General features: G+C 54.7%; 1 protein-coding gene across 1 annotated transcript; it reads left to right on the top strand.

The window, feature by feature from the left end:
• The first annotated feature begins 6,566 nt into the window (after window positions 1-6,566).
• On the top strand, window positions 6,567-14,126 carry LOC309400859 (7SK snRNA methylphosphate capping enzyme-like). Its single transcript, XM_081969574.1, has 4 exons — window positions 6,567-8,159; window positions 12,127-12,345; window positions 12,466-12,592; window positions 13,142-14,126. Exons 1-4 carry the CDS (start codon window positions 6,702-6,704, stop codon window positions 13,183-13,185), a joined length of 1,848 nt encoding a protein of 615 aa, XP_081825700.1. The 5' UTR covers window positions 6,567-6,701; the 3' UTR covers window positions 13,186-14,126.
• The last annotated feature ends 79 nt before the right edge of the window (window positions 14,127-14,205 follow it).

Genomic DNA, 14,205 nt, shown 5'->3' with positions numbered 1-14,205 from the left:
GTTTTCTTGCCACCATTGTTAAGTAAATCACTTCAGATGTTAAGTTGGTGACGTTGTGAAGTGAATTTGGCTTCCCCATGGACGTTGGGGACCGCGGGACGCTGCAACAGTCATAAGGACATGCCAGTGGCCAACTGTCCAAATTTCAATCACACGACTGCAGGGATGCTGCAATGGTGGTAGGTGTGAGAAATGGTTTTAAGTCCCTTTTTCCACTGCAGTTGTAACTTCAAACGGTCACTGTATGGAATGGCTGTAAAGCGAGGACTCCCTGTATTGGACGACTATGGAGAGGGAAGCTGCACAAGGCTTGTCCCAGGAGCATCGAGGCAACAGGTGTCTAATAGCAAAAAATAATGCAATCCTGCAAAAGTGTGTGTTGGCAGAAGTAATGGGAAACCCATCACAGAACCCCTGGCGACACAGTCAGTCCATTCATCCCCAAATAGTCACTTTAATACGTAAAGAACGGAGCACAGTCTGATCGTCACTTACTGTTCTTTCTGCTTTGGCTGGTTGTCGTTCATCCACCTGTCTTGGAGATTTTGCTTTGCGTCTGTTTTATGAAAAATAAGAGGAGGAACAGGGAGAAAAGGCCAAGTGCCCGTTATTTATGCCACTTTTGTTTTTTAAAAAGAAACCTGCCATCCCACTAACTGAACATACAGGGAAATTCCCCCAGATTATTTCCCTTTCTTTCACCCTATGCATACTACACTATATCTAAATTTAATTATGTAATATGGAAACACCACAATAAAAGCTGTTAATAAACATCGTCTCTTCACCATATGTGGTGCATCTCCAAGTGTGTCTCCTCTGCACCGACAGAGAAACTGAGACAGACTGACAAACACATGGAAAAAATAAAGGGAATGTTGTTTTAGGAGTCGAATCCAGGGATTCCTGTCAGCAGAATGCCCTTAAATTTCATGTCTCCTTTTCCAATCCTCAGAATAAAGAATTGGAAGGGACCTTGTGGGTCATCTAGTCCAACCCCCCCCGCCATGCCTAGTCCTCCTCCTGCCCATTTCCATCACTGCCCCCCCACCCCACCCCAACGTCCCTTGGAGATAAGGGATGATAAACCCGAATAGATTTTAACACACTGAGACTGCCCTTTCGCAACGTCAGAATAAGGGAAAAAACAATACTCTAACAATACTAGTTTAAATAAGATCAGCTTAAGCCTGTCTCGCTTACAAACTAGACAAGAGAGGAAGAGGATACAGCAGAAAAAAAGATGTTGCAAGTTCCCTATTGGTTGTTGCCATAGTTTGGTGCTCCCTAAGGCATTGGGATCATCCAAGCAACAACCACGCAAAAGCCATCCGATTCAGACAGTGGCAGAGTTTTATAAAAGGAACGTTGAGTTTTCTATTCCGTTCTTTCAAAGGACGACTTTTAAAACATTTCCTTTGAAAGAAAATATCCCCATAGGTTAGGATTTCTTTTGAAGAGACGGATAAGATAGTTATACAGTCAGATTGGCTTAGATATTCTAAATCCTTGGAGTTAAGAGTCCAGAAGGACCCCTCAATTTCAGATCAGCTCTTTCTAGGGATCATAGCATAATCCTGGAGAGCAGCTGCTCCCTCTTGTTAGGTTTAAGTTTCAACTTTCTTTCCCCTTTCTTAACTCAGATAGGGAGCCGTTGTTCCAACCCTACGGAACATCTTAGCCCCAGAGGTGAGACACCCCCACTCCTCCTCTGGCCCTCTGGAGACCTGGCTATGCCAATTCTCTGTGTGTGTGTGTGTTTGTGTAAGATGACCTACAACCTGGATTGAGGGCACTCTCTTCACTTCTTTTAACACCTTCATTTAAATCTTGTTCATTCTCTTTTTATCTTTGTTCTTTTAACTCTAGTTTTTATAGTACTGTATATTTTTATAGATAGTCCTCGACTTACAATTGAGCCCAAAAATTTCTTGTTGTTGAGACATTTGCTATGAGTTTTGCCCCATTTTATGACCTTTCTTGCCTCCGTTGTTAAGTGAATCACTGCAGTTAGTAACCCGGTTGTTAAGTGAATCTGGCTTCCCCATTGATCCCATCGCAAAATGGGATCACATGACATTGGGACACTGCAACTCTCATAAATATGAACCAGTTGCGGAGCGTTCAAATTTTGATCACATGACCATGAGAATGCTGCAAAGGTCGTAGCTGTGAAAAACGGTCATAAGTCACTTTTTGTAGTGCTGTTCTAACTTTTCTCACCCTCATCCTGACTTTGAACGGCCATTAAACAAACTGTTAAGCCGAGGACGACCTGCCCAGAGTCACTTAGGTGAGATGGGTGGTGTATAAATCTGATAAATAAAATTTAAAAAATCTGCATACTGATATGACGTCTAAAATCATACCATGCCCTCCTCACTCGATGGTTTCATGCAGATTTTAAATGAAATAGGGCAGGATTGAGACCCGGAGCACTTCACACTCTGGTTCAACCTCTACACACACACACACGCGCGCACACACACACACACACAGAGGAACTATCCACTCCCAGGTGGGAGTAGAGTGGGGCCTAGTGGTCCACCAAAATGCCGCGGCCGATGTTACTGGAGGCCTCGGGATTAGCAGCATTAGCTTTTCTTATCGAAGCTCTCTCTGGATCTCTCCTAGTGGCTGTTCATTTGCCCACAATTCTTTGGGCTCCAGGAACAACATCCTGGCTTCTTTATTGCAATATGTTGCTGCATGTTGGTTTATGAGGAAAAGTTCTTGACTAGCTTCCTGTTTGTTTCTGGACTCAAAGTACAGTGTTATTTTTTTTTAAATTAAAGTCATGACAGTCATGGGCTTCTATTTCCAAGGCTTGCAAATGGACCTGCCTTGCATCTAAGTCACATTCTAGACTTCCTTTTCCAGCTTCTCCTTGAAAATCAGGAGGATAGCTGTCAAAGATGGCACCTTTGTGCTGGGGTGCCCCTTAAAAAACCCCAAGCCCCTCTTCCCAGAAGAGGCCAAGATCCTTCTTAATCCAGCATGAAGCTCATCAATGCTTCTTCCAGGGTGCTCACAAGCAGGAGAGGGAGATGTTCCTCTCTCCTTCTGCAGGTTCTCCTGCAAGTGGGATTTGCTCCATGGAAGTAGTCTTTAGGGCTGGTAGGGTAGACCTGACCTCTAAAGACCGCCCCACCCCTTTGAAGCCATTCCACAGTGGTTACCACCATCTCTGAAGGGAATGAGCTCCACAGACTGAAAGGTTAAGGAAAATCCTGTTCCATCAGCCCAAGGGCTATTTTAGGCCAGATGCCTCCAAGGAGCTCCCAAGAAAAGTATGGAGATGTCCTCTTCCAAGGGGACTTGAAGGCATCTGCTCTCAACTTGGAAACAGCCCTGATAGGACCATCCTCCATGAATTCCCCTGTAAAGTCATTCCAGATAGCAGTCACCACATCTTGTAGGAATCTGCTCCAGACTGTGAGAAGCTAAAGTCCCCTATATACGGTCTCCTGCTTGGGCAGGGCGTTGGAATAGAAGACCTCCAAAGCCCCAACTATCTTATTCTGTAAACGAACCCTTTTCCGTCAACCAGATGGCTTCAAGGAACCCCCTAAGAAGAAACTGAGATATCCCCTACAAGTTGGTCTTGGAGGCATCTGCTCCCAACCTGGAGATAGCCCCAAGCCTTCAAGGCTGATAGAGTAGAACTATCCTCCATGACTCTCTTTAAAGCCATTCCAGATAATGGCCACCATCATGTCTTACAGGAAGAACTCCACCGACTGTGAGAAGCCAAAATGAACCCTTTTCCATCAGCCCAAGGACCATTCTAGGCCAGATGTTTCCAAAGAACTCCCAAGGAGATGTTCTCCTACAAGTTGGTCTTGGAGGCAATCTGAAAGCAGCCCTGAGCCTTCACAACTGACAGGGTAGACCTGTCCTCCATGGATCTCCTTTTAAAGCCACCCTAGATAGCGACCACCATGTCTTGTGGGAAGCAAATGGTGGAATTACACAAAGGTTAAGAGCTCGCCTCCTGGGAATTTTCATCTGGATGGCTTCTTTAGTACCTTAAGACACTTGGCGTCTTGGGTTTAAATGAAAAAATATTCTATATGAATGGGTTTTTTTTTTAAGGAAAACGTTTTGGGTTTTTTGCTACCATTCTGCCCTTCTCATTTTCCAAACTCTACCAACACTTTTCCTCATAAGATCTCTGAGGGAAACTTCTCACAAAAAGGGGATCAAGGGAGATTATCCTGGGGCTACTAAAGGATCCAACGGATCTTTTTTGAGGATGATGTCTAGAGGCCATTTTCTGCGCTTGGAACAAAAAAGTTGAGTCTTCCTAGTTTTTCTGTTGGCTCAGATTCTGACTAAATTTTGGTCACATAAAGAAGAGCTCATGTAAAGGGGAAATAAATAAAAATATAGGCAGAGAGGGACTCCTCTTGGAGCAGCAGTGAGGAAAAGTGTCACACTTGCAGCTCGAGAAATCTTGACATGGAGGCTCATTTCGAGATTTAAAAAGTGCCTCAGGATTCCCATCCTTTTCTCTGCTGCTTTTACTGACATTTTGTCGGCAAAGGAAACGCTGTGAAATTAAGAATTAAAGCCCTCTCCTGTGCGACAGAGGGGAGTTTTAATGTATCCATGACAAAGCAAACCTGGCACCTCAATACTTTTTCTCGCCTCAGCAATTTTGTTCGTGAGGAGAAAAAAAAAGCGCGCAGAAGCAGAGCTTTTGCGTCCTATTTGTGCCACAAACGACAAACTTCGCTTGTTTGCTTTAAAGTTTCAATATTACCTCAGTTTTTAAAAAGTTAAAGAATTTTTTTTTGGCTTTGCGCTCGTAAACTGAGGTAAAAAAAAACACACCACCAACCCCAGCGGGCAAGAAGGGCGCGTGCGAGCCCACTTCTACCCTTAACGCGCAGGCGCGCTCCTCCGCACATCCGGGTCTCGGCTGCCCTCGAAGAGGGGGCGTGTCTCTTTCGCGCGTCTCTAACACTGAGTCATGGAATGTCCGGGACCCGCTTGTTGCGCCCAGGCTCGCGCACTGCGCATGCGCGCATGGGGAACCTGGCTGCCCGGCGGCCACCGTCCGCGATGCAGTTGCAAAATTCTGCCCTTTTGCAACCTCTTTTCACGACGGAAAAGCGGTTGGCTCGCCTGATGTTTACAATTACTCGCCCACTGCACAGCTTTGGTGGACGGCGAGAGGTTCAGCAGCCTCTGCGCCTAATTGGGGCTGCAAAAGAACCCGAAAAACACAGGAGGGGTGTGGGTGTGTCGGGGGGGAGGTGCATTTACCTAGGATTGATACAATGCATTGCAAAAAAAGGGGGGGGGTTAGGTTTGCACCAAGCAAGCCAGTCCAAATCCGGTTCGCAGGAACACTCCAAATCCGGCTCGTCTGGAAGCGTCTTCCGTTGTGCTTGCGTATCTGGAGGGTTGCAAGTCACGCAAAAAACAACCGGGAAGTAGCGAGAGCGCGTTTCTGACTACAACTCCCCATCTTCCACAGATCAGCCAGTGCAAAGCCGGCTGTGGATAATGGGGCTTGCGGTGCAACTTGTGCACCTGCCCAAGGCAAAGAAAACCAACCCGAAAATCCTAAAACTCTTGGGGAGGGGGGCGTATTTTTTGCACGCACGAGCTTAAATTTGCTTTCCTAAAGGCAGAGGAGACGTGGGGGTGGTGGTGGTGCGGTGTCGCCTTTCGCACATGTGCAGACTAGCCTACACTGGGAAACTACAAGTACCAGAAGGCTTTGCGAGCTCTTCGGGAAGTGAGGGTCACGTGATCCTCCACCACTGCCCATATCGGGAGCCCTTTACTGTTGCTGTTGTTTACATGCGAGGCGGAATTTGTTCCCGTGTAGCCGCTTTACGATGCAAACATCCGTCCCTGCAGCCGCAAGCAAATTTCTCCTTTGGAGACGCAGAGAACCCGCTTGGGAGACTGAAAGGAACGCCCGCAAAGAGGACTAGAAACCTGGAGAGGCTTTAAGTGGTCCTGCTGCCATCTTTATAGTGTACGCTTAAGAATTATTCTTAAATTCTTTCCATCCTGAATAAAAATAGGAAACGTTTCCCTCGACGGAACCTAAGCTTTGGACCGAAGTAACACTGTCACGAGCACGTGATAAGCCCCGCCCTCAGCAAACAAGGACCCTCGCCCACACTTGCGAGAAAACGATCTCGGCAGTTGATTGGTTAAAGACGCGGTACACCGCTTCCCCTACTGGTCGAAAAGGGCCGAAGGAGGCGGGAGCAAGAAGGGGAGGTGGCTCCTTCGAAGCCCCGCAGAGAAGGTTCCTATTGGCTGCCCGTCCACGCGCGTGGCGACGGCCGCGACCTCCCATTGGCCGGCGCCGCGAGAAGGGGGCGCGGCTCCCTCCGGCCCCGCCCCCCGCGTATATAAATCACCGTCGCAGGGGGAGCGTGCCATCGCGGGCAAGCGGTAGGCGCGGAGCGTTCTTCCTCCGGCGGCACTGGGGTGCGGGCGCGCATGCGCATGCGTCGCGAGCCACGGGCGGGGGACGTCTCTACTTTGACGCGAGCCGGGAGGGGAGCAGTGCGGCTGCGCCGCGCGGGGGCTGCCGGGGCGGCACTCTAGCGCGCGTCCGGACCGCGCACGCGTGGGAGGAGCCCGTTCCGAGGGGGGCGGAGCAGAGCGGAGGAGCGCCGTCTGAGGCGAGGGAACCGCGGCGGCGGCGGTTGGCCGCGCCCGCACCAGGCATGATCGAGATGGACAAGGAGACCTTCCTCGTCCCGGCGCCGCCGCCCCCCCCGTTGCTCAAGGCCCGGTCCGAGGACGAGGCGCCGCCGACGGCAGCCGAAGAGCCCCAGCGCCGGGACGAGCAGCTCCAGCGGCCCCGCAACGGCTTCCAGGCGCCACCAAGGGCCCCGGGCGGCGGCGGAGGAGGAGGAGGAGGAGGGAAGCGGCGCAACAGCTGCCACGTCGGGGGAAGCGGAGGCGGCGGGGGCTTCAAGCCGCCGGCCTTCAAGCGCCGCCGGCGGGTGAACTCGGAGTGCGACCCGGTGCTGCCCTCGGAGTTCCTGCTGGGCGGCAACATCTTCGACCCGCTGAACCTCAACAGCCTGATGGACGAGGAGGTGAACCAGGCGCTGAACGCCGAGACGCCCAAGTCGTCGCCGCTGCCGGCCAAGGGACGGGACCCCGTGGAGATCCTCATCCCCAAGGACATCACCGACCCGCTCAGCCTCAACGCCGCCCAGGAGGACCCGCCGGTCCTGGCCTCGCCCCTCAAGGCCGGGCGCAAGCGGCACCGGCACCGGGGGAGCCAGCGGGCCGTGGGGGGCTCGGAGGGGGCAGGGAAGCCACCCCCGATTGCCTCCGCCGCCCCTCCTCCTCCTCCCTCCTCCTCCTCTTCCTCCTCCTGCCGGTCTTGCCAGAAGGCCTGCAACGGGGCCACCCCGCAGCCCTACGAACTCAACACCGCCATCAACTGCAGGGACGAGGTGGTTTCCCCCCTGCTGCCGGAAGGTGGGGAGCTGCCCCCTGCCCAGCCGGCCTCCAGGAGCACCGCCCCCTCGTGCCCTTCCTCCTCCGCCTCTTCCTCTTCGGTAAGTCGCCATCACCACCACCACCACCACCGCAGCAAAAGGCGCAGGACTAGTAGCAAATCGGAAGGGGGCAGGGCCGGGGAGCAGCCCGGCCGGAGCAGCCCCGAGCGGGGGCCCAGCGGGCGTCATCCCCAGGGCTCCTCCATGCATCCGCCGCAGCCTCGCCGGCCCTCGCGCAACAAGTTCCAGTACGGCAACTACTGCAAGTACTACGGCTACCGCAACCCCAGCTGCGAGGATGTCCGGCTGCGGGCCATGAAGCCCGAGTGGTTCCGAGGCCGGGAGGTGCTGGACGTGGGCTGCAACGTGGGCCACTTGACGCTGAGCGTGGCCAAGAAGTGGGGGCCGGCCCGCATGGTGGGGCTGGACATTGACGGCGCCCTGATCCACTCGGCCCGCCAGAACATCCGGCACTACCTCTCGGAGGAGATGCAGCAAGAGCAGCCGCCGCCGCCCCAGGACAGTCAGGGCCAGGGGGAAGGGGCTCCCCCAGCCAAGAGAAGCTTTCCCGCCTCCCTCGCTGCCAGCCGGGGTCCAATTGCTGCGCCCAGGGTGCCCCAGGAGGGGGTGGATGCCACGGTCTTCCCTAACAACGTGATCTTCGTCAAGGTGAGTGAGAGAGACCCCCCCTCCCACCCCCCTGGCCCCCAGGCGGTTTCCCCCTTCTTTTTATTTTGAAAGGGCTTTATTTTTAGTCTCATGCACCCATCTGCAAGCAGACATGGAACAAATGTACATATATGATCCGGATCGCTTTGCTTACCATCCCCTAGGCCTTTTTTGTTTTACCTCCACCCTCCTTCCCTCCCTTCTCTCCTTTCTTCTTCCCTCCTGTCCCTTTCCTTCTTCCCCTTCCTCTCCCCTCTCCTCCTCTTCCTCTTCTATTGTTGTGCTTGCCTATTTTCCTTTTCCCTCTGGTGTATTTTGGGGAATGGTTTTCCAGCAAACCTGGTTCTAACTCTATATTTGCCATTTTACATTCCTCCTCATATTTTCCAATCTCTTCTTTTCACTGTGTCTCATTCTTGGAACATATATTTGTGTTTTAGTATTTTACTACTGGTGCTCAGGTTTTGTGTGGCACAGGTGGGAGAGCTGGGCTTTTCCAGGGGGTTCTCTCACACCCACTGCCCCCACTGAAAACTCCTTCCGCTGCCCAGTGGGTGGAGGGGCTCTTGCCCACTCTATGTCAGGGTCTCCCCGGGGAGGTGCTGATGATGGGCACATAAGAAGTAAGTGTGGCATAAAGGGGTGGGGGAGGGCCTTGGAGGTGGAGTAGTTGGAGAGGGAGAAGAGGCAGTGGAGGGGAATTTGTGATGCCCCCCCCTTCCCCTCCATAAGTGACAGGGTCAGGTGGCTCCCGGGGAAGGAGGAAAATCCTGCCTCAAAGGAAGGCTGGGGGGGCTGCTGTAAAGACCCCTCCCCCCCCAGAGCATCTGCAGGGCAGCCAGGCCTGGGGGAGATGCTGAGCAACTGGGAAAGGGGCCTTTGTGAGGGGGGGGGGGTGAAGCTTGGAAAATGGGGAGGGGGGATCTGCTTTCCAGCCCAAAAGCAGTGAGCGTGTTGTATTGTACTTCCTCCCGTCCACCAAGGGTTTGGGGAAATTTGGAAGGTGGGGCTTCCCTCCCCCCCAGAATTGGGACCCCTAGAGCTCCCCGCATGAATTGGGGGTAGGGCCCCAGGGACGGCCAGCACTAGCTTTGGAAAAGACAGATTCTGTTGGGAGGGAGAGATTAAAGCTCCCCCCCCCCCCCAAAAAAAAAAGCTGGCTCACCCTTAGAGCGGCCCTGAGCCCAGAAGAGCCCCCCCCCCATCCAGATGCTGTGGGGTTTCTTTGTCTTTGGACATCTGCTGGCCTTGATCAGATCCTGAAGATGACCAGAGGAGCTGAGGTGGGAAGGGGGGGGGGAGATAACCTTGGCCAAGATAGGCAGGAACAGTTTACTTTGGGGGGGGGATTGAAATGTTTTAACATCCAGATCAGAATTCACTGAATAATAAGAAGGGGGGTCAGGAGCCCAGTCCAATCAGATTGACAGGATCCTGTCACAGGTAATCCCCCCCAGCACAATTGAGGGCCCAAAATACCATGTCGATAAGTACCATGTCGATAAGTGAAACATTGGTTGAATTTCTCCCCATTTTACAACTTTTCTTGCCAAATGGTTAAGTGGATCAGGGCACTTGTTACTTTTGTAATTTGGTAAGTGAATCCCAGTTGAATTTGTTTGTCAGAAGGTCGCAAAAGCGGATCGTGTGACCCCGGGGCCCTGCAGCCATCATAAATACAAGTCAAGCACCTACCTTTTGATTGCATGGTCATGGGGATGCTGCAACGGCTGTTAAGTGTGAAAAGCGGTCCTAAGGCCACTTTTCCCAGTGCCGTTGTAACTTTGAACCGTCACAAAACGAAGTAAGTGGAGGACGACCTGTATCATAGGCCTTCTCTTCAGAGCCTGGCCTACCTGTAGGAGCTGAGAAGTCCCTGGGGACCCTCTGGCCTCTTAATGAGCCTAGGACAGGGGTCCCTAAACTGGGCCACTTTAAGACTTGTGGACTTCAACTCCCAGAATTCTTCAGGCTGGAGAATTCTGGGAGTTGAAGTCCACAAGTCTTAAAAGTGGCCCAGTTTGGGGACCCCTGTCCCAAGACCACCGCTTCCATGCTGGCCCTGGCAAGCCTCAGGCCTGAGGGTGGCCTGATCCTCGTGCCCCCCCCCCTTCTCCCCAGCCAGGGAAGAGGCTTACACCAAGCCTGTTGTGCTTAGTGAGAATGTAGCCCCTCTGCCCTTTTGGTGCGGCTGATCTCCCTCCTCTCCCCCCCCCCCCCTGCAGCCCAAGGCTGAGAAATTGCTGACTGGCCAGTGAGGGGGAGTGGGAGCACAGCTGGAGCCTTTGCAGCTGTGCTCCTTTCAAGGTTGCAAAGGAGCCTCCCTCCTCTGGTGGGGGCCTTGAGGCGCCTTCTCCCAAATCTGACTCCCAAGGCCGTGCGTTGAAGGTGGGCTCCCTCAGCAGGGCCCATGGAAGATTCCCAGGGGGGGGGGGGGGGGCAGGCATATTCTCCTGGTGCTGGTGGGGGGGGGGGAGGGTAGCTGAGTTGTCCTCCCCCAAAAGGAGACATCTGTAGTAGAGAATAGTCCAAGCTCTGATTGTGGATTTTGGCACTGGCTTGTTCCCCCTGCTTGCCTTTTTTGGCTTCCAGATGTTTTGTTACCAAGCTAGGAAACCTCTTAAACTTTGGGACTTTGGGTGGCTTTTACTCCAAGTCCTGCTGAAGATGTTACCTAGTTTGGTGAAGAGACGTCTGGCAGCAAAAAGGGAAAAGCCAGAGGAACAATGAAAGGGGGGGAAATGGCTCTGCCTGAGGCAACGAACAGGATAACAGTAACGCTAAGCCTCAGCCGGCCACGCTACACCCCGGCCCAACCTCTGGGGCAGGGCAGAGTCAGTGCCATCCCAATGGACGGGCATCACGACCGAAGGCGGTGAGTCCCATAGCTTAATGCAGGCAGTCCTACCGCCTTAAGTTTGCTTAGTGACCATTTGTAGTTTCACTCTTAGGACCGTTGCAGGCTCTCCGTGGTCACGTGACGCTGGCAGCCACTTAGGATGGTTGCAGTGTCCTGGGGTCAGGCGATTCCCCTTTTGCGACCACCTCTGACCCGCAAAGCCAACAGGGAAAGCCAGATCCACTTAACGACGGTCTTACTAACTTTTAACAAGGGCAGTGATTTGTGGCAAGTGTAGTTGTCCAAAGGGCCAAAAACTAACCTAAGACATTTCTCACTTAGCAACCTAAATTTCGGGCTCCGTTGTGGTCGTAAGTCAAGGACCGTCTGTACGGGCAGGGAGGGAGCAAGACCTTGCAGGGTGGGCAGAATCCACTGGGGGGGGGGGAGAATTTCAGCAACAGGGTGAGTCCCATCTCAGGAAGACCCCACAGATAATAAGCAGCCCTTCCGTGGGACCCCCAGGGCCTCCTGATGGCCGGCGGAAGGGATGCCCCCGAGGCTGTACCTTGCAGCAGCTGAAGCTTCCAGGGCAGCCGCCCAGAGAATGCCTGGCAGCTGCGGGTGGGTGCCCGATCCAGGGACGAGTGCCACTTTTGGGCAGTGGCCACGGTTGCCCCTTCCCCATCAAGCAGGTGCTGTGGGGCCACCAGGCACCCGTTTCTCCTAGAAAGGGCCCTGTGTGTCTCCAAACCTGGCAGCTTTGAGGCTGGTGGACTTCAACTCCCAGGACTCCCCAGCTGCCCCAGGGGCTTCTGGGAATGGAAGTCCACAAGGCTTCAAGGGGCCAAGCTTGGAGCCCTAGAGGGAAGCTCTGAGTTAAGAATGGAAAGCCCACCGGGGGTGGGGGGTGGTCTCTTCCTCCCCGTTTAGCCCCTCCCTCCAGGGGGACACAGACCGGGGTAGCCTCCGTGGGTGAGCGTTGGCATCAAGGCAAGACTTCATTTCCCCTGCCTCCCCCAGAGAGGCCGAAGGGTAGTTGGGGCTGGGGGTGGGCAGAGGGGCTGCAGCCCGTGGGGGTCAGCCTGAGACCAGCAGCACACCCACCGTGTCCGGCTTCCTTCACAGGGCAACTACGTCCTGGAGCGGGATGAGCTGCTGGAAGCTCAGAAGCCGGAGTACGACGTCATCCTCTGCCTCAGCGTCACTAAGTGGGTGCAGCTCAACTGGGGCGACGAGGGGCTGAAGCGCCTCTTCAGGCGCGCCTACCGCCACCTGCGGCCCGGCGGGGTCTTCATCCTGGAGCCCCAGGCCTGGTCCTCCTACAAGAAGAGGAAGAACCTGACGGTGAGCAAGGGAGGGGGGGAGGGAGGGGGGGTCCTAGTCAGGGCCAGGGTCGGACTCTGGGCAGGGGGCCTCTTCCTTGCCGGTGCCAATCCCGCCCACTTCCTCCCCCCCCCCCCCCAGGAGACGATATCCAGGCACTTCCACCGGATCAAGCTGAAGCCTGAGCAGTTCCCCTCCTACCTGATCTCCGCCGAGGTGGGCTTCTCCAGCTACGAATTGGTGGCCATGCCCAGGAACACGCCGAAAGGTGATTGGGTGGGCAGGGGATGCGCCAAAGCCACACCCACCCAGCCCTTCCCTTCATGGGCCGGGCACAGGGCAACGTGCTGCCAGCAGCCTTGATGGGCGGGTGCTGGGTGCGAGGTCAAGGGGGGGAGGGGGAGGATGCTGACAAGAGTTTGGAGCCTGGATCTGCCTTGGCCCAAGTACATCCCTGCCCATTGCCCCCCCTCCCCCCCATGCCCAGCTGGGGAGGTTCAGGAGCCCCCTGAATGTCAAAGGTCTTGGGAGGGGCTCCCAGCTGCTTCCTCCCCCGCCCCCCCTTGAGACCACCAGGGTCGTGAATCCAAGGAACGATGAGGGCCCAGCGAGCGTGCCCCCCCCTCCTCTGCCATCTCAAAGCTGGGCATGACCAGGGGCGGAGGGAGGGGCCCTTTTGTGTTTTTCATGAGGGTCTTCTTAGGGATTCTCTCCCTTGGGGAGGGGCCTGGCACCTCCCTCTGCCCACTGACCAGGATGCCCTGACTGCCAGCCCCCTAACAGCCCCCCCTCTTGCTCTTCTTACCCCCCCTTACAGGATTCCAGCGCCCCATCTATCTCTTCCGCAAGGGCCAATCCTGAACGCATTGAGGAGCCTCGCTGGACCTCGGGGCGCCTCCCGGGCTGCCCCCTCCTCTTTTCTCCATGTGCCACGGGGGCTGCTTCTCCAGGGTGCAGAGGTGGCCGGACTAGCCCCCTCTGCCCCACACCCACACCCCACCCATGAATGTTGGAGTCTTCTAAAGGGGCCAGCGAGGTACAAGTGGGCAAATGGATTTGGGGAGCTGCCTGGCCTTGGCAAAAGAGCCCACCCCACGGGAAACGATGGGGGGGGGGAGCGCAGCTCATCTGGGACCCTCCTGCAGCACCGCCTGATTGGGGGGGGGGATGTGCAGGACACGTGGGGGGGGGTTGAAGCAGGAGCAAAGCAGCCCTGCCCAAGACATGGCCTCTGGGGCCACACAGCAAAGAATGCAGCTGCTTTCTGGGGAAGGGATCACCCCCCCCCCAAAAAAAACCTCTTTGATATTTGGGGGGGGGGTATTTGGACTTGCTCATTCAAAGCCTGGGAGGACAAAGGGGTGTGTCTCCCCCCCCCCCCCCACTCCATGGAAGCTGATGTAAGCTTCCTGCCTCGCCTGGTTCCTAAGGACCACATAACCCATAATCTCTTTCCTGGAACAGGGTGGGCTTCATTGGGCTGGGGGGGGGGGGCAAGAGGCCTCCCCTTTGGAGAAGGGGGCTCAGCTGATCTCTGTGAGGTCCCACAATGTCCTCTGCCCCCTCCCCCTTTTTTGGCAATGGGAGGAGGGAGATAACCAGCTGCAGCCCCCCTGCCCCCCCCCAGTGAAAACGCCCCCTCCCTCCTCCCAGTCCTGAGCTGCCTGCCTTTCAGAGGGCCCAAAAGACCCCCCCCCCCCAAAAAAAACCTGTAGTACTAAAGTGATCTTGTTTGAACGGAGTTTTATCTTTTAAAAAAGTTGATTATATATATAAAAAATAAAACCTACAGATTATTAGCCGCTGCAGTGCCAGTCTCTGGAGGGAGGGAGGGAGGGGGAGATGAGAGGCAGCCTGGGCGAGGGGCACGGCTGGCACCGA

This window comes from Natrix helvetica, assembly GCF_964273705.1.
Source record: "Natrix helvetica genome assembly, chromosome: W".
NCBI classification, from domain to species: domain Eukaryota; kingdom Metazoa; phylum Chordata; class Lepidosauria; order Squamata; family Natricidae; genus Natrix; species Natrix helvetica.
This window is presented reverse-complemented; position numbering and strand designations above follow the sequence as displayed.

Excerpts from the sequence above, each read along its gene's own strand:
- LOC309400859 (XM_081969574.1), top strand. The coding sequence starts at position 6,702 with ATGATCGAGATGGACAAGGAGACCTTCCTCGTCCCGGCGCCGCCGCCC. Across the intron at positions 8,160-12,126 it reads ACAACGTGATCTTCGTCAAG|GGCAACTACGTCCTGGAGCG; the intron begins GTGAGTGAGAGA and ends CTTCCTTCACAG. Across the intron at positions 12,593-13,141 it reads GCCCAGGAACACGCCGAAAG|GATTCCAGCGCCCCATCTAT; the intron begins GTGATTGGGTGG and ends CCCCCCTTACAG.